The sequence below is a fragment of the Pinus tabuliformis genome, chromosome 3_1 (genome assembly GCF_031772625.1).
Source record: "Pinus tabuliformis cultivar Carrire ecotype Pingquan chromosome 3_1, CPIR1, whole genome shotgun sequence".
Classification (NCBI taxonomy): Eukaryota; Viridiplantae; Streptophyta; class Pinopsida; order Pinales; family Pinaceae; genus Pinus; species Pinus tabuliformis.
In genome coordinates, this window is record NC_142301.1 from 624,499,284 (window position 1) to 624,520,422 (window position 21,139).

Here is a 21,139-nt window from a genome sequence, read left to right on the forward strand (position 1 = left end):
GAAGATACCAGAAAAAAATAACAACGTATGGTATTCTCTGTGTGTTCTTTGTTACCAAGTTCATATATCTCATTTCCTTTGTGTGTGTGTGTGTGTGAGTGTGTATATATATATATATATATATATATATATATATAGATAGATAGATAGATAGATATATAACTTTATCTTCTTAAAATTTTGATATAATTTTTTTTTATTTTACATTATTTATCATGGAGAGGGGTGAAATATTTTACTACATCTCCTCCAGATCGGGTTCAATAATACTATCCTAGATCCATGTTAACTCTTGGCCTACAAATCTACAAAGCGTAGAGAGGGATCAAATATATTTTCACTCTAAAAGACGTTTGCATTTGAGGAGATTTGATCCCATGGATCTAGGATGGTTTGATTATTAATTATCAATTATTGAGTCGAGAGACTCATTCTACAACCCAATATGGAGGGGATGTGTAAGTTTGCATGTCTGTCCACCTCCCCTTAAAATAAAATTAAAAATTATGTTATGAATTGAAAAAATAATGTGCTCGATAATAATAATAAAAATGAATATGCTGTAAAGTAATTATAGAGATAATAAAAAAAATGTGTAAGTAACATGTTTAAATCTTATACTTATAAAAAATATTTAAATGAACTATCTGAAGATTTGCGTTAACTAATTTATGTCCATATGAATTTCATATATATCTATATACATATATAAAAAGATTTGTTAAAATAAAATATTTTAATGTTGTATACAAAAATATTCAATGTGAGTTCTCATAAAATATATTGACATATACTTAAAAGTATATTAATAATAATAATAAAAAAACCATTTTAATTTGAGTGATAAAATGTCTTGATATAATTTTAGAACAATTATGTATATATCACAAAAAAAATGAAGGTTTATGGTTAAAACATTTATTTGGTCCATATATATTATATTTAGCATTCAAAAGTACAATTTAAACCATGAAAAATAACACATTATTTTTTGCACTCTAAAGAAGTTTGTACATGAATTTGCTAGTTTTAATTAAGGCTTATAAAATATCAATTTTCCCACCCTCACTAAACCCAAACTTTGTTTCTCTATCACTTTGACTTTTCCCCATAAGAATTACTCGAACAAGGCAATCCCATGTGCAAACAACATTAAATAGTGGAAATGTGTATGAAAGTGGATACAAAGACATAAAAGGATAGCATTAATAAAAATATAAGATAAAGAAGATGATATCATAGCATTAATAAAAATATAAGATAAATGAAAAGATACCTCTTCAGCCACTTTCCCAACGTCAACAGAGAATTCTTGTTGAATATAGTTTTCTCTCTACTGTTTCCTATCCTACAACATTACGTCTTTTCCTTTGCAACATCTCGTGCAATTGCTAATGTTAATTCAAATGGATATGAGAATATTTTATTTGTAATTTACGAAATCTTCTTAATAATACATTATAATATAATAACTAAAAAACATTAAAAGTGACAATGACACTATAAAAATTTTATAATGTTTTTAATTAAAACTAATCAAAATTATACACTAATTTTTGTTTTCATTACCCTCCACATTATTTAAAAGAAATGTATCATCATGATCATAATAGTAGAAAACATTTCGCTTGATAAAATCCAAGTCATTTATAAAATTTTCAGACACTTTTGCAAACGAAATCTAAAATACATATACCATTATGCTTATATATATTTAAGCTAAGCAACGTGACCTTACCTGGCTTCTCTCCTCTCTTCGGTCGAATAAGAATATCGATCATTGGCACGAAAATGCGGTTTATCCCCACTTTAACCTCACTCTGCTTCTTGGTATTCAGCATGTGGCCCAGCTAGCTGTCTTGCATATTTCATTTAGAGGTTTTTGGTAAATCTAAATTACAGTTATCAAAATTTTAGGTGTTTTGAAGACTTTTAGTGTTATATTCATTTCTATCCTGAGAACATGATTCAAACACTATTCCTATTAAATTTTTTAATTACAATTAAAAAAACTCCAAATTTTTTTTTATGTGAGCCCAGAGGAATTAACAGGATAATTACAAGACTCTAACCTGCATTGATTGATCAGTCTATATCAAATAACAATTATTCTTTACATTCCCATTCATCTTCCTTCTGGAAGGATGTTCGAACTGTCACAACCTCCATCATTGGATCTACTAAACTCCACCGGTGAACGAGGGGGGCGGGATTGCACATCTCCATGTTCAATACCAGTCTCCTCTGAAATTGAAAGAGCAGCAGTACGCTCATTCTCATGTATGAGAGCCTCCTTTATATCTGCCACTACTTCACTCATGCTGGGTCTGGATGATGGTTTTTCCTCGACGCATCTGAGCGCTAGTTTGACAATACTCGTGATTGATCTCATGTCGTAGCTGCCTTCCAATTTCTTGTCTATGATTGCCGCTATTTCGGGAGGATTTTCATCTACGACGTACGTCGTTACCTATACATTCCATATATATAAATGCAGAAGAACAAAGATATATTGTTAGTCACACACGTCCAAATCATAATTCATGTTGTGAAGTGGGGAATGCTGCATATTTGGAGCGAAATGTAACAGATTTCTTACCCACTGGATAAGGTTACGTTCCTCTTCAGATAGTTGTACATTTATGGGTAGTTTGCCGCATATGATTTCTAACAAAACCACTCCAAAACTGTATACATCACTTTTTTCAGTCAACATTTGAGTGCGGAAATACCTGTCAAAACATTTTCCCAACAAAAAAAAATTAATGTTTTCATAACCTCTTCATACTTCATAGATTTCATTAGACTTCATCAATGTTGCGAAGAAAGCGCAAGTTATATGTGTAGTTTACTCTGGATCAAGGTATCCTGGAGTTCCTTTCACCGTAGTGGTAACATGGGTAGCGTCCCCATCAATTGCCATCATCTTTGACAGACCAAAATCTGCTAATTTTCCATTCAAATTGTTGTCTAGAAGGATATTAGAGGTCTTTACATCCCTGTGAAGTATCTTTGGAGTGCAACCCACGTGCAGGTATTCCAGACCTTCAAACATAAATTGCAGGTGGATCAGAGGAGACATATGTTTAAGCACCTTTTGTACTCTGTAAGATAAGATAACAGTTACATCTATACGAAAATCCACTGCACAGAAAATACACTGAATTAATAACGTTACCCTGGGCGGCATCAAATGTTATTTGGAGCCTTGTTCTCCAATTTAGTTTGGAAAGTTCTGAACCAGGTCCTGGAAAATAAATTGATAATTAATAGTAATATTATGCTTCAACTCAATTAGACAATATATGTGAGAAATATATTTACCATAAAGGCGGTCCCTTAGGGACCCTCCAGACATGTAATCGTAGATAAGCATAGGCTCTCTAGAATCATTACAGTAGCCAAGTAAAGACACCAAGTTTTTGTGGTGGACTCTAGAAAGAAGATCGATCTGTTAATCAAGACAATCAAGCTACATCATTTAATTACTATACATTATTATTTTTCCTTGTCGCATATAAGTGGAGAAAAAATACTATCAATATAAATAAACACATACATAAATTGAAGCATATTACATATTTTGAGAATCTCAGACTTGCCTCATTCATAAACTCGCGAACTCCTTGTTTGGAAAACGATGAGAGCACTTTTACGGCTATCTCCTTTCCTTCCGGTAATCGACCAAAAAACACCGACCCAAAACCCCCTTCCCCAATTTTCCGATTAAAGTTTTCTGTGGCTGCTACTATATCTTCTAAAATAAAGGCACGGGCTATTATTGAATTTGGCAACATCATCATTGCGGATTCTGCAATCCAGGAAAATTACTAAGCATTAAAAAATGTGGTAGGCAGTTTCATATGGTAAACTTCCGCTATATCTTATTAAAATTTTCTAAATTTCAAGTTATTTCCTGACCTTCACTAAGACGCTTTTTTGTTCCAAGCTTTTTCCAGTATACAGCAATACCGGCCAGCGATGCTAAAGCCATTAATACAGCACCGCTTAGTGTTATTCCGAGGGCAACTTTGTGGTTGCCTGAGTTTTTTTTGACACATTCACATAGGTAGTGGTTCCCAGAGTAGCTGGAGAACACCAAATGAAGAATTTTTTTAGTGACGTTACGAGTTTTTTTTTTTTTCCATGTAAGAAAGGTAAGAGTTTACTTCAGTAAGATTATGCAAACTTTCACTCGTTTCCTAATTCCTTGCCTAATTCTGAACTTCAAACTATCAGAATGGGAATTTGTTCCGAATACAGCGAGTAAAGTATAAGTTATTAGATTACTTAAGTTTCAATGAAGGCTTTTCCAGAAGCTGAAGAGGAATCACACCGCTAAAATTATTGTTCTCTATAAACCTGTCACAAATGAAAAAAATTAAAAAAAGTTATATGATCCCAGCAGTATTTTCCTTTTCAATTTGACTTAAAGAAGAAAAAAAAAGAAGGTAGACGTACAACTCTTTAAGATTTTTGAGATGATAGAGCCACTCCGGAACACCACCGCTGAAATTGTTGTCTTGCAGATGTCTGCGCAGCAAGCGAATGAATGGCTGCATTTTCCTTTGAAAAATGGCATTCTACCTGGCTAATGAATAAAGGACCAAGAAACTGAACATTTATGTTTAGAAAGGAGTACTTACAATCTTTCCAACTTCGTTAAATTGGAGAAATTTGGCAAAGGTCCTGTCAGATGATTATTATTAAGTGACCTGGTAATTTCAACACAAATAGACCAGTGCCAGTTACGTTGTAATATTAAAAGCAAGCTATGTTCCGTTCGTAATCAGCACCATCAAATTCTATTTGCCATTTAATCTTATGGGATAGATTTATGAAACGCCTTTACTTTTAAGAATTGTTGGGAATTTTTAATGGGGAAAATACCAAAAACCAAATATTCAAACACACAGAGGCAATGCTCTGTTTCTTTTGCTCCAAGATCTTTTGTGCACACAGAAGACTTAAAAGAAATTTCACTGATGTAAAACAATTTTACATACTGCTGTAAAAACAGAACTTACACAAACTTACAAAAACTTACTTCGTGCAAAACCACACATGGTTTTCGCTACTTAAAAAAAACTTCACAAAACATTACTGAATGTATTCGTGCACTGCTGTGCATACATCCTCTGGTTCTTCTTCTTTTTTTACCGCACCATCAACATTTTTCACTGCTGTGAATACACATATATTTTACCTCCCGTGTGCAATACATAAAAGTCAACAGTAAAAAAAAATATTACATACGATTTTTTTTTATTTTTAATACATGCCGTAAAAGTCATAGGCTTCTATTAAAACGTGCCCATACCTATGTTTTAAATGCACCATACCTTTTCCTAAAAAGAAACTTACGTGCTATATAAAAAAATACATATTGTAATGTGCCCATACTCATATTAAAACGGGCCACCAAAATCTTGTACCAACATTAACTCTTTCACCTACGGCGGTCAACCAAAAGTTTAATCCACGCAAGCCTTTAATGCACCTCGTATGCAGCTTTAGTTCATCAACGGTGGAGAGCGATGGAGTAAATCCGACGGAGGTCAACAATATCGGAAACCTGTTTGCTGCCCAACTTTAACGCCCGAGAAAATGACGTTGCGTTACGTCAGGGCTGAACCACGTGTCAGCTCCAAATTGTATCGGAGCTCCTTCCCGGATTATTCCTTCGTCGGCAAATCGCTCCGAGAAAATCCGGTGAACGGTTTCTGGCTTGGTTCACGGTTTCTGGTGGTCTGCGTTGAAATTAGATTTCAACACTCCCCTTTAATTTCAACAGCTGGGCATTCAGTCATACCCAGACACTTTCTCAAAAATTCAAAGCTCTTCTGATCAAGTGGCTTTGTCAAGATGTCTGCTACCTGTTCTTGAGTCCTGCAATGTTCTAGGACAATTTCTCCATTGTTCACTAATTCTCTGATGTAGTGAAACCTTGTATCAATGTGTTTCGTTCTCTTATGAAACACTGAATTCTTTGACAATGCAATAGCTGAGCTATTGTCACAAAAAATCACTGTCGCTTTTGCCTGCTCTTGGCCTAAGCTTCTCAACATTCTTCTCATCCACACTGCTTGACATGCTGCTGCTGTAGCTGCCACATATTCAGCCTCTGCTGTAGACAATGCTACAATGGACTGCTTCTTAGAAGCCCATGAAATGGCTCCTGAACCCATATTAAAAACATAACCGGAAGTGCTCTTCCGATCATCTACACTTCCAGCCCAATCACTGTCTGTGTATCCAACCAAATCTGAATGTTCTGAGGCATGATATAGAATTCCAAACATTTTGGTACCTTTGACATACCTCAAAATTCTCTTTGCTGCCTGCCAGTGTGCCTCCTTCGGCCTCTCCATGAACCTGGAAATTAAACTAACAGCATACATTAAATCAGGCCTAGTAGCTGTTAAGTACATGAGGCTGCCTACAATACTCTTGTACAGACTAGGATCAAAATCCTTGCTGCTGTCCTCTCTGCTGAGCTTTAATCCCATCACTGTGGGAGTGATGGCTGCCTTGCATTCTTCCATCTTAAATCTGCTCAAAATTTGATTTACATATCTTGCTTGAGATATAAAAATTCCTTTTTCATTTTGATCTACTTCTATGCCTAAGAAGTATCTCAAGAAACCCATGTCAGTCATTTCAAATTCATCCTTCATGACTGATTTAAAATACTTAATGAGCTGATCATCATTACCTGTGAAAATAACATCATCAACATATAAGACCACAATCAAAATCTTACCATCCTTTTCTTTGATGTAGACTGTGGGTTCTCCTTCACATTTGTCAAATTCATTATCCAATAGATATGAATCTATCCTGCTGTACCATGCTCTTGGCGCTTGCTTCAGCCCATAAAGAGCTTTCTTCAATTTGCACACTTTGTGCTCTTCTCCTTTCTTCTCATATCCGAGAGGCTGTTCCACATAGACCTCTTCCATTAATACTCCATTTAGGAATGCTGATTTCACATCCATTTGGTAGACTTTCCATTTGTTTTGTGCTGCTATGGACAGCACTGCTCTCACTGTTTCCATTCTTGCAACCGGGGCGAAAGTCTCCTCATAATCTCTTCCATACTGCTGCTTGTAGCCTTTAACAACCAGCCTTGCTTTATGCCTTTCAATCTTGCCTTCAGCATTGCTTTTGGTCTTGTAGACCCATTTCACTCCAATGACTTCTTTGCCTTTTGGTAACTCAACCAAATCCCATGTTTTGTTTCTCTCTATGGCGTTCATCTCCTCATCCATAGCTTCTATCCATTTCCTATCTTTAATTGCTTCTTCAAAATGAATAGGATCATCAACATGACAATACAAGGCAAATAAGGAATTCATTCCTTCTTCATAAATGTCACTTAGATTTCTAAACTTCTTACCTCTTTCACTTGGTGTGCAAGTGCTTGAAGATGCACTTGAGTTTCCTCCTTGTGGTGTGCTTGGAGAAACATTCTCATTGATCCTCAATGGTGTCCCTTGCTGTCCTTGTGTTGGCGCTGCTGTTTGGGGATTCATTTCAGCCACCTCCTCTTCATCTTCATCGTGAGATAAACAGTTTTTGACATTCACTGTTTTCTCTATGCTTCCATCCCAAGCTTCCTCTTCAATGAATTGAACATCCCTGCTGACAAAGAACTTCTTGGTAGATGGAATGTACAGCCTGTAGGCTTTGGATTCATCACTGTATCCAATGAAGATGCATTTCTCCCCTTTGCTGTCCAACTTCCTCCTTAGCTGATCCGGAATGTGTGCATAGGCCACACACCCAAAAACTCTCATGTGGGTGACTCCTTGTTTTCTCCCACTCCATGCCTCTTCTGGCACTTTGTTCATGACTGCTTTTGTAGGACACCTGTTCAATATATAAACTGCACAATGTACAGCTTCAGCCCAATACTCATTTGGCAAATGCTTTGCCTTCAACATGCTCCTTGCCATCTCCATGATGGTTCTGTTCTTCCTTTCAGCAACTCCATTTTGCTGTGGGGTGTACCGAGTTGTAAACTGTTTATGAATTCCATTTTCTCTACAATACTTAAGGAATTCATTGGAGATATACTCACCTCCTCTATCAGTTCTCAAAACTTTAATGTGCAGCCCGCTTTGATTTTCCACAAATGCCTTGAAGTTTTGGAATCTCTCAAACACTTCACTTTTGTTCTTGAGGAAATATATCCAAGTCTTTCTTGTAAAATCATCAATGAATGTCAAGAAATATAGGCTGCCTGCTAATGATGGAGCTTGCATTGGTCCACACAAATCTGAGTGGATAATCTCTAAGGGTGTCTTTGCCCTTATACTCTTCCCTGATGGAAAACTTTCTCTATGTTGTTTTCCCAAAATGCAGCCTTCACATAGGCTGTCCGGTTTCTCTATCAATGGTAATCCTCTTACCATTCCTTTTCTGCTCAATAAGTTTAGACCTCCAAAATTGAGATGACCAAATCTCAAGTGCCACAACCAATTTTCATCCTTTGGCACGCTTTGGAAAGCCTCTTGGGTGACTGCTGCAATTTCACCTTTGTTTTTCAAATCTGCCCTGATCCTGAGAGGGAACATCCTGTTCCTTGTCATCTTTACTTCAGCAATGCATCTTTTGCTGGGTGGTATGTCCATGATGGTGCACACATCATTTTTAAAGAAAACATTGTAGCCCTTATGGACAAGCTGTCCAATACTCAAGAGATTACATCTCATTCCGGGGACATAGTATACATCTGCTATGGTTTTCTTTTCTCCTTGCTTTGAAAGTATTTTTATTTCTCCTTTTCCCATAACAGACACTTTACTATCAGTTCCTAGTGTGACTTCTGATTTCACATTTTTATCTAGGGCAGAAAAGAAGGCTATGTTTCCGGTCATATGGTTGCTGCAACCTGAGTCTAAAAACCATATGTCCTCACTATGTGTTTCAGCCATGTTACAAGCTAACAGGACATTTTCTTGACTGCTGTTTTCTCTTGTAACATTTGCATTTTGTCTGCTGTTCATATCATGCTGTTTCTTTCTACAATCACTAGCATAATGTCCATACTTTTTGCAATAATAGCATTGAACATTAGATTTATCATACCTTTGTCCTTGAGCATGATGTTGTCCTCCTTGTTGGCTGTTGCCTTGGCCTTGGTTCTGATTTGGATTGTTGCCTCTTCCTTGTGCATTTGATGAGTTGTTCCTTCCACCTCTATTCTGGCTTCTGCCTCTTCCTCTTTTGTTTCCTCTGCCTTGACCTCTGCCTCTTCCAAAGGACATCTGGGTCTTGAAGGCTTGCTCAAGAGATGAGTTTTCATTCCTACTCAACCTCTGCTCATGTGTTATCAGTGATGCATGTAGCTCATCAACTGAATAGCTTGAGAGATCCTTTGTCTCTTCAATGGTGGTGACTATGGCATCAAACCTTGAGGGTAAGACCCTCAATATTTTCTCCACAATTCTTCTGTCTTCAATGGTTTCTCCATGACTTCTCATTTGTGTGATTACACCAATCACATGAGTGAAGAATGAGTCAATGTTATCTGACTCCTTCATGTTCAAGTTCTCAAAATCCTTTCTCAGCAATTGTAGCTTTGCTGTCTTCACTCTCTCCATGCCTTGATAGGCTGTCTTGAGGGTTTGCCATGCTTCATTGGCTGTCTTAGCTGCTGCTAACCTTGGAAACATACTCTGGTCTACTGCTAGATACAACAACACACGGGCTTTTGAATCTTTCTTCCTATTGTTCTTCAGCAGATCCTTCTCTCCCTGAGTTAATGCATTGAACTCAGTTTCATCTGCTGGTTCTTCAAAACCTTCTTCAACTATTTCCCATAAATCTTGGGAAGAAAGCAGGGCTGTCATAGTTATTGACCAGTAGTCATAGTTCTTCCCATTAAACTGTGGAAGCTGGGTGTTAAACAAACCCATACCAGTGCTTGTGCTGGCCATTCCTTGACTGTGTATTTAAAACACTGACTGTCTCTTCAATAACAAACAAGATAGCTATGAAGAATACCTGAATCCTTTGTTGTCTGAGTCTTCTGTCTGCCTGAGAAGTTTTGCTGCAGCAACAACCTTCTCCCTTCAGCTTCTTTAATTTTTTTAAAGAGCCTAAGCCTGCTCCGATACCACTGTTGGGAATTTTTAATGGGGAAAATACCAAAAACCAAATATTCAAACACACAGAGGCAATGCTCTGTTTCTTTTGCTCCAAGATCTTTTGTGCACACAGAAGACTTAAAAGAAATTTCACTGATGTAAAACAATTTTACATACTGCTGTAAAAACAGAACTTACACAAACTTACAAAAACTTACTTCGTGCAAAACCACACATGGTTTTCGCTACTAAAAAAAACTTCACAAAACATTACTGAATGTATTCGTGCACTGCTGTGCATACATCCTCTGGTTCTTCTTCTTCTTTTACCGCACCATCAACATTTTTCACTATTGTGAATACACATATATTTTACCTCCCGTGTGCAATACATAAAAGTCAACAGTAAAAAAACATATTACATACGATTTTTTTTATTTTTAATACATGCCGTAAAAGTCATAGGCTTCTATTAAAACGTGCCCATACCTATGTTTTAAATGCACCATACCTTTTCCTAAAAAGGAACTTACGTGCTATATAAAAAAATATATATTGTAATGTGCCCATACTCATATTAAAACGGGCCACCAAAATCTTGTACCAACATTAACTCTTTCACCTACGGCGGTCAACCAAAAGTTTAATCCACGCAAGCCTTTAATGCACCTCGTATGCAGCTTTAGTTCATCAACGGTGGAGAGCGATGGAGTAAATCCGACGGAGGTCAACAATATCGGAAACCTGTTTGCTGCCCAACTTTAACGCCCGAGAAAATGACGTTGCGTTACGTCAGGGCTGAACCACGTGTCAGCTCCAAATTGTATCGGAGCTCCTTCCCGGATTATTCCTTCGTCGGCAAATCGCTCCGAGAAAATCCGGTGAACGGTTTCTGGCTTGGTTCACGGTTTCTGGTGGTCTGCGTTGAAATTAGATTTCAACAAGAATGCCGGACCAGATTACAGATTTCAGTAATATTTTCGAAATTTCAGTTACAGGAGCCAGGTACCACAACTTGAAGACGTACAGTCGTTTTGTGGCCTTCATCGAAATAGCTAATAACCATGTGTATTTGTTGTCTATTGGAAATTTTCACCATGCAAATAAAATTCTACTTACAAGTTAACTACTGCATTCAGCCTTCCAAAATCCTCGGGTACCAATCCTCTAAGATTCCTTCCTGATAAATTTCTGTCATCAAGAAATCTATGCTACCGTGTTATCATTTCAGTTTTACAATTTCGGCGAAGTAGTTAACTCTAAACAAATTGAACAAGTAAACTTACATTTCCGAAATTCTTTTGAACGAAGAGTTATTATTGCTATCACAGAAAATTCCTTCCCACTCCATCAAATAGCAAGGATCAGAAATCCAATCTTTTATGTCAAACCTTCTCTTGACCGCCTCAAGAGCTTCAACTGAGTTTAAGAACTACTTCGTTAGAAATTGACTTATAATTTCTGTAATTACAGTATAGGAATTATAGCTAGGACACTTACCATCTTGTTGATATGTTGCCTGTGCTGTATCCAATATCAGGAAAAGCTCATAGGCGTTGAGTATAGGGCCATGGGTAGAATTTTTGGCCCTGTACAGGTCAAATTGGCAGTAATTTGTTATATCCGATACAATTGCTAGCTCCATGGCAGAGTAATAAGGAACAATTGTAATGATATCAGACCGTCTTTTCCCATTTATCTCCACATAAAAAGATCTCGATTCAGACATATTTAACATCTGGATCTCAGCAAAATAAAGCACCAGTAATGATTTCCAAGACCCGTAAACTTGACTTATAATTGTTCCAAGGCTTTCCTGGTTCGTAACCCTTGCCGTTTGCATGACACTAATTGGAGGAAGGTTTTTGGTATTGTTTGCTGAAATGGGTTTTAGCGAACTTGCATAAGAGTCTTGCGAATACCAGTACGCTCCCCAGATGCGGTCGAAGTTGTCTTGGGGATACCTGCTTAAGCCATCATACAAATCTATCCAGTCAATCGCTATCAAAAAATAACATAGCTGGGCAGAGGTAGCGTATAAAAATTAACCATCACACATCAGAAATTTTTGGGGCATATCCGGTATCAATGTGAAAGATCTCCTTAAATCTCAACCCTTTTCAGCTTTTACAGGAAAACCACAAAAGAAATACGCAAAACCAGAAGTCAATAACACATCTCAAAACCATTTTATTCAATATTTTGTAACCCCTATTGGAATGATTAAAATTTCTAGCTGATAATTTCCGTAGATAAAACATATATAAAGTTAGATTGTGTTCACCTAACCAAAGAATTTCCACCAACATCATCCCTTGATATTAAAGACAGCATAGATCCTGTTTTAGCTTGTCCATACATGCCATCTCGGAGGGTCCTCAACTCGATAGCATTGATAAAGGGATCAAAATTTTCGGAGGTTCTGGTCAAGCAAACATACAACACTCTACCAGAACTAACGAAAATATATTCATAATTAATTGGACTATGACCGACAGCTATTTCTGTCCTCTGTAACAGACCCAATGTCTCCACAGAAAAGGTGAAGATGGTTTCATATCCGCCGTTATTTGCAGTGACAAACCATGCTCTGAACAGGTAAGACACGTTGGAGGCTAACTGATAGCAAGCCTTTTTCAGAAGCTTTGGAAAGAACCGTTGATTTTGCAGGTAAAATGGTAAGCTTGCGTCTCCGGTGCTCGCTGTCTGGCCGCCGTCTATATAATTATCATCAGTGACCCATTTTATATTGTTTTCATCAGTGTGATTTGCTTTGCCTCCGCAGAGGATACTGATAAAACCTGCGACGCCATAATTTAAATCAATGGTTAAAACAATATCTTTTAAAACAAAAAATATGAACTGAGCTGTGAGTGCTAAAAACGTAAGATGTGAGACGGCGAATCTAAAAAGTTCGACAGAAACCTGGTTGAGCGGTAACATTAACAGGTATTGCACCCACGAGCATGCTGATGACTATCCAAACTGAACATTCGCTATATTTGGGTTTTCCCATTGTTGCACAAATATTTAAGTAGCACACTGAACGATTTCTGCCAAATCTTGAGGAAGCTTGAAAGTATATCGAATAATAATCTGAACCCAAGGGCTTGAAGGCGCTTGTCCACGATCAACAGGAGACGAAGCCCAAAAATATTTCAAATCAATCAAAATGGGACTTTTTATAAGAAAGTTCCACATGAAAAAGGTTCATCCGGCTGTTTTCCCGGAAAATTCGCGGACCGAATTATTTGCTTAGTCCGGTCAAATAACTTTTTCAATGTGTTTATGGTAAAGGATGCATGATGATACCAATAAGCTGGTTTGGTTTGGAAAAAGGTTCATCCGGCTGTTTCCCGGAAAAGTCACGGGCCGAATTATTTGCTGAGTCCGTTCAAAAAACTTTTTCAATGTGTTTATGGTAAAGGATGCATGATGATATCAATAATCTGGTTTGTTTTGGTTTTTTTAGGGAGAATGCTTTAAAACTATTTGGGTTAAATTCTAGAGGTATTTGACCTGGTATGAATGAAAATCTGTCTTTATTTATCACTAACAGATTATTCAGATTATTCCATTCCAAGTGATGGAGTTTTTTTAATAATAACCAGAAAAAAATTGTCACAATTAATCTAACAACTAAATTATAATAAATTTTGCTACCATATAAAAACATCAGTAATCTTATTAAATTTTAAAAATCCCAAACATAAACTTATTGCTTATGCTATAAGTTTCCTGATGCTTGCATCCAATTCCCGTTCTTGATCTGGATGATGCTCTTGTTCAGCTTCTAGTCATCTGTCTGCCTTTGTTCCAAATGTGTTACGAATCTATAATCTAGACTATTCTAGAAGTCGCCGACTGAATTATTTGCTTAGTCTAGTCAAATAACTGTTTCATCTGTCTGCCTTTGTTCCTAATGGGTTTGGAATTAAACATGGACCAAAAATTAGGGAATAGTTTTCAGAGAATGTGCGTAAAGAATAAGACGTTTTATCTATATTATATTCGGAGTTGTTTGCTGAGGTCAAGGAATTGCGAGGAAAGTTAAAAGTGATTGAAATTTTGATAAAAGAAATTTCAAAAAATATTGTAGATGCAGAATTTGAATCATGTTTTTATTGTGGAAATAGATTTAATACCATTAAAAATTTCTGAGGCCACTAAAATTATGAATTTTGACAGCTTTTATTTAGATTTATAGAAATCCTTACTAAATTTTTTCAAAAAATGACCCAAATTTTCATAATTTTATAGCAAAAAAACATAATCATTAAACTACAACATTATATTATAGGTTGTTAACTACTTTTAGATTTTATTTTACTTAAAAACATATTGAGAAATAATTATATAACATTAAATACGAAGTTAAATTATAATTTGGAAAATTATGTTCTTTTAAGTATTAAATTACAGCTAAATGACATTAAGTTTACATAATTTAGTTACAAATAAATTAGATAATAACCAGATACATTAATTTTGTTCTTTGATTGGGAAGGCTAATACTATATTACAATATTAAAACAATTTTGCTATTTTTAAATGTAATGAAAGTGAGCTAATTAGGTATATAAGTTAAATGGTTCATTAATATTAATAATTCCATCATCATTGAATATTGAATTTATATTTTATCATGTTACAAATTTTTTATTTTTTATTTTAATCTAAATTTTTACCAACATTTTATAATTTTATTATGTGTATCTAAATGTATAGATATTAAATATATGTATATTATTGTTGAAATAAAATAATAAAAGAAAAGTGGATTGAAGTATGTGTTATTATTAATATAATTGAAAAAACAATAAAAAAAAAGGTTGATTAAATATGAAGGATATCTTTAGAATTTAATCTTATCAATTATGTGTTAGGGGTGAATATAAATAATAGCTTTTGATTAAAAAATACAAAAAATTTGGAAGCTTTATTCTAAAATAGACGTGTTTGTCATAGCCAAATACTAATATATAAAATATGCATCAAAACATTTATGATACATCTCACATTGCCAATATTAAAAAAAAAGCATAAAAATATATCAAATTATTATTATTATTATTATAAAAATAATTAATATATGAATCAAACAATATACCTTTAAAATAACATATAAAATGAAATATATATATATATATATATATATATATATATATATATATATATATATATATCTACCAATAATAAACAATAATAATTTAATACCATAAATAAAAAACAAATTGAATTTAACTTATATTGAAAAGTAAAATGGACCCTTATTTTTTAAATAAATCTGATTCTAAGCTTTTTATTCTTGACTACTAGTAAAAATATTCTATGCACATTTAGTGGAGGTTGAAAATAAAATGAAAATTTGTGAGTCTTATTTTAGTAGGTCATTCTAGATGCGAATTTCCGTAAATAACAATCATGATTTAAACAATATTTATATATAATATCTAGTAAATGTTATCCTTATTTCCATAAGTCTATGTATAACTAGTTTAGATCCAATGGAGAGAAAATCTGTCAAGGTGTAAACCTCTTTTTTGAGTGTAGAACATGAAGAAATGTTTGAACGTCAAGAAATTTGATCCCTCTCCATTGAGATGGATCTAGGTTGATTTAATTATTAATAATTATTAATTATAATTATTTATTTTATTTTATTTTTATGTAATTCGTACTCAAAATGTTTTAATTAATAATTATAATTATTTATTTATTTATTTAATTATTTATTTTATTTTATTTTTATGTAATTCGTACTCAAAATGTTTTAATTAATAATTATAATTATTTATTTATTTATTTGTATTTTTTTTATGTAATAAATTTAAAGAGGCAAAATATTTGCATAACATAACATTACAACATCTCTTCCATGCTAGATTGGAGAGCTCCTCTAGGTGAAATGATATATTATTAGAAAAACTGTTTTTTGAGTAAATATTGAAAAAACGTTTGCACCTCTAGATATGTAGTCCCTTTTGGTGCTTGATAGATCAAGAGTTAAGGTAAATTATCAATAATTATTAATTATAATTACTAATTTTATTATTTTATTTTATTTTTATTTTGTACTTAATTTTATTAAGTCAAAATATTTAGATAACAACATAACATAACATAATAGGACATTAGAACATCTCTTCCATACTTGGATGGAGAGCACCTTTTGGTACAACAACAAATTATATGATAAGCATATATCCATTTTGACTATGGATCTAGGTTTGCACCTCCAAATATTTGATCCCTCTTAGGGCTTGATATATTTGGAGTTAAACTAGGTTGGTTTAATTATTATATATTAATATTTATAATTAATAATTATTTTATTTTGTTTTTTGTTAATTAAATTTAATTTAAATTTTATATAATTTGACTAAGTCAATAAGTAAAAATTAGATAATATAAGCTAATATAATAGGACATTACAACATCCCTTTTATAGTGGCCTGAACTCTCTTAACTCGAATTTGTTAAGTATGGAGGGATCAAATCTTTCAAGGTACAAACTTCTTTTCTGAGTGCAAAACTTGAGAAAATGTTTGCAACCCCAGAAATTTGATACCTCTTAACGTTTAATAAATTTAGAATTAAAATTGATCTAAATTGGTTTTATTATTAATAATTATAATTAATAATTATTTTATTTTTATATTTATATCATTTCGTTAAATCAAAATATTTAAATAGTATAACATAACATTACAATATTTCTTTTATATTAAAAAAAATAAAAAATAAAAATGAAATAAAATTAAAAATTAAAATAAAATTATTATTAATCATTTTATATTAAAAAGTTTGAAATTCTATTTCCTTTTTTTGAACAAATAAGATTTTTTATTTGCTTAATAAATTTTAATTTATTTAATTTTGAAAAATTGGCCAGTTTGTCATCCTCAGGTCATATTACGTGGATCTAGAAGGCTAACTTGGAGTTTCATACCAGAAACGTCTTAACAAATTAATTTACGTCTCACACTTTCGTAAAATTTTATTTTTATTTTAAAGCACTCTCATAAATTAATTATTTATATTAAGAAAGACGTTAAAAACTTTAAATCGAACAAATTAAAAAATATATTCAAATTTACACTCTATATAATTTCACAAAGCAAATGATGGACAAAAGAAAGGATATCATGAACTTACTAATATTCTAGCACTCTAGGGAATGAAGTGTATCAGTTTCTAATATTGTATCAGTTTAGAGGTGTATGGAGATTTTAGAGGAAAATGATGGATTTTATTTAGTTTATGTTTGGTAAAACAATAAAAAATTTCAAAGAAATAGGAAATGTAGCATGAGGATTTGCATAGGCAGATCATTATTCAAATGGTATAATTTGAAAAATATATGATCTTTTTAAAAATAAATAAATGCTTGAGATATTTAAATCAGAATTGCCAAGGTAAGGTATATGGATAAATTATTTAATAAATAGATTTTGGAAGATAAAAAAAAATAAAATATTTTAAAATATTCTATATGGAAGGTTAATATGTTATTAATTTACTAAATAAATAATTAATTGTTTTATCCATTTCTTTTAGGATTCCAAAATGAATCTAAATCATTGAATGTAAAGTTAAGTACTTACAATTCAATTTTTAAATTAATGAAAGATTAAACAAAAAATTTAAAATCATCCAAAATGTAAAGTTGAATAACACAAATGAAAAGAGCGAAAATGAGAGAATTAAATGAAATAGGAAAATGGAATAAGATATAAGGCTTAACCAATTTATTTGAAATCTAATCTTTCTGCAAGTGAAAACTTGTTCCAAGGAGTGGAGTAAGGAGTATACATAAATACAATGAATAACTAGAAGTATTCAGCAAAAAGACAATTCACAAATAAATGGTTAACTAATTCTTCTTCCAATCTACGCAAAGAGCATCGGCTAGGGATGATCCGACCTATTTTTGGTGCATTCTCCATGTCAGCAACTTGTTGGAGAGAGCCAACCAAAGGGCCAACTTGCATTTCAATGGGCCTTTTCTCTTTCATAAGAAACTCCATGCCCAGGTTACCTCACAACTAAAATTGGACTTGAATTGGGCTTGGTACCCATGTTTGGTAGTGTACTCCATAGAGGATGAATTCTTAGACCAAGTGAGGTTATTTTTGTCCTCATTTGAAATTTTGGTCATGGATGAAACAAGTAAGCTAACAAAATCTTCCATTCTAGAGACTTTTGATTATTTTAGGCCGATTCCTCCATGATTTTCCAAGATCTAATTCCCTTGTCCTCAACTTCTCTATTACGAGCATCTATTAGTGTGAAAACTCTAGTAATGTGCAATGTGTCAACTTAGTTTTCTAAGGGTTGATCCCTAGGATCAATCTAAGGGTCCAAAGCTATGCTAATATTTCCACCATTCCCTAGTGTCCATGTGACCCAGGATCCAATAATTTGGAGTACACCATAGAGAGCCTTTCAAACTATGAAAGAGTTTGGACATAAATTACATTAATATCAACTCCGCCCAATCTCAGATTTTATACGAGAATACTTACTCTTCATTGTTATGCCCCATAAAGTTATGTTATTCAAGAGCCTCCATATGGTGTTTTCTACAAGTGATTCATTGAAAAGATGGAGGTATTTTAACTCCCAACAACATGATAGTTATGGTTGAGGAATCATCTTCCACTTTACCAAAGGAATACCTTTCGATTGTTTATCACCCGACCATAAGAATTTACAACTAATTTTCTTAATTCTGTTTAAAATTGAATTTGGAATGAGATTGATCAAATACTCAAAAAATAGGTATACTCTCCACAATAGATTTGATCAAGATCAATCTTCCTGCTCTTGAAAGGATACAATTGATGTAAAGTAATATTCTTGATTCAACCTTCCTAATAAGACCTAACAAATCCTCCATTCTTTAGTCACTAGGTTTAAGATAGAAACCTAAATAATTGAAGCTAACCTAAATATTTGATATATGAAAGAGGAAACATTCAACATCATAATCCTTGACTGCAAAATAAATGTTATCATATAAGATCGAATATTTTTCTACATTAATATTTGTTACGTGCCATTTTGTCACATCCAATCAACTGGCCTTGAAGCCATATCAATCAACATCCATTGACACTTTGCATTCATCCCATGTAAATCCAAGAGAATCATCTCTCCAAAATTTCCAAGAATTCTGGGTTAAACATCTTAAAAACCTAATTTTTGGCCCCATTGCACTCTCCCATTATGAAACCTGCACTATTGCAAGTTGTAAACAGAGCATTTGCACTACCTATCATGTTTCCTTCACACTAAGTGTGATGGCTCTTGAATTTCGGTAAAAATAAAAAATATTTTTTTACTCTTCTCTTTCTAGAAGCTTCCCGAGTGGTTTTAAGTTTTTACTATTAGACCAAGATCTCAAACTCCTATACTTGCGGTTTATCTCCTATCCCTAGAATTTATCCTCCCTCATATGTGGATTGAAGACCTAGATTGGTAAATCCCAAACCACCCTATCTACCCTGTAAATTCACTGCCTACCATAGAGTTTGGGTTGGCTTTTGGAGACTCTTATTTATGCCCTCATATTGTTTCTTTGTGCTTAAGGATCCATTATCCATACATGCACTTGAGTTATGATTGAAGGCTTGTTTTGTGGCAAAGGAAGGACAAGATAGTTGCGATACACCTACAAGGTCAAGATCTGTAAAGGGTTGTAATTTCTCCTACTTTTATTAATATAAAAAGTTCTTTGTTTTCTTATACTTATGTCTCATTAATGCATATGTATTACAATGCCTTCTTGACACGTTGTTTAGAAATGTTAATACATGTTATTTGTATGTTGTAGTGCTCTTCCTTGTTATAGTTGTCTTGTAGGTCCTACTTATAGAATTTAGAGTTGGAGCTAAAGCTTACAAGGAAGGAGAAGAGGAAATATTTTGTTTGACTCCAGGTAGGTATTTCTAAGTCCTTTTTTCTATGTTGTTTCTAGATTAGCTACTACATCTAGGGAGTTCACTTATGTGTGCAGAAGAGAATTATTCATCAAACAATATTCATGCCAAATATTATTTTGAATATGCTTAGAATCATTTTCAATAAAGAAATATATGGTATTGATTCATAAAGAAATAAAAAATTATCATTTAGAAACAAAAGTTGAAATATTTGAACCTGTGTTGTAGTAATAACCTCTTTTAATTCCCCAAAGGATATTTCCTCTTGAATAAACTTACCAAGAACCTTAGTGATAAGAAGAAAGAGGAGAGGAGATAAGGGGAAACCTTCTATCAATTCTCTCGAGGCCATGAAGAAGGATGTCATATGCACATTTATTAAAATCACAAAGATGATAGGGGAAATACATGACATGATCTAATTTACGAGTTATAATTTGAAACCTGACTCAATTAAACATAGTCTGATGAAGGATTACTTTAATCTAGCATAGGATTTTGATAGGTATATCTTCATCATGATAGTTGGAATACTTTTGTTTTTGATTGAATGCATCAAATCCTATGAAATAGCCACTTCCTTATGTATCTATTGTTTCTTAAGAAAATTGAACTACTCTATTGAGATAATATCACTCAAAATTGGCTTGATTCTCATTTAAATACATTTTGTTAGTAACATGTAAGTGGCATTGCAACAGGATGTAGGCTTGAAATTGCTAAGATATTGACCTTCCTGCTTCTTAGGAATCTGACAAATTATTGTAGTGTTTAGAGCCCCATACATACAACTTTTCGACTGAGTTTCCCTCGCCACTTTCAGTATATCCATCTTTAAACGATTATAAAATCTAAGATAAAATTCCACTTTGAATCTATTGGGTTCTGGGAATTCACCCTTATTCATATGAAATAGGGATCCCGACACTTTTTCTTCAAATACCTCTTGTATAAGGGATTCGTTCATTTCTAGAGTAACGGCCTACGAGGATAATCTTATAGTTTCGAGCATCTCAAGAATCAGAAAACCACTAGCTTCAGTAAATAAGAGTTTAAAATGTTGTCCACCAACATTTTTCTTTTTGAAGAAATATTTAG

General features: G+C 33.5%; 2 protein-coding genes across 2 annotated transcripts; both read right to left on the reverse strand.

Moving 5' to 3' along the window:
* Window positions 1-2,040: 2,040 nt before the first annotated feature.
* LOC149188584 (receptor-like protein kinase At3g21340) lies at window positions 2,041-4,007 on the reverse strand. Its single transcript, XM_089413050.1, has 7 exons — window positions 3,922-4,007; window positions 3,603-3,811; window positions 3,325-3,451; window positions 3,179-3,247; window positions 2,853-3,045; window positions 2,600-2,732; window positions 2,041-2,470 (listed from the first exon to the last, which is right to left on the reverse strand). Exons 1-7 carry the CDS (start codon window positions 3,992-3,994, stop codon window positions 2,126-2,128), a joined length of 1,149 nt encoding a protein of 382 aa, XP_089269176.1. The 5' UTR covers window positions 3,995-4,007; the 3' UTR covers window positions 2,041-2,125.
* Window positions 4,008-4,286: 279 nt separating this feature from the next.
* Window positions 4,287-13,337, reverse strand: LOC149188585 (putative LRR receptor-like serine/threonine-protein kinase At1g67720). The gene is made up of 8 exons (XM_089410001.1): window positions 13,020-13,337; window positions 12,379-12,895; window positions 11,595-12,058; window positions 11,381-11,513; window positions 11,214-11,285; window positions 4,647-4,715; window positions 4,462-4,533; window positions 4,287-4,362 (listed from the first exon to the last, which is right to left on the reverse strand). The coding sequence occupies exons 1-8, from the start codon at window positions 13,108-13,110 to the stop codon at window positions 4,287-4,289; spliced, it is 1,494 nt and encodes a 497-aa protein (XP_089266127.1). The 5' UTR covers window positions 13,111-13,337.
* Window positions 13,338-21,139: the final 7,802 nt, after the last annotated feature.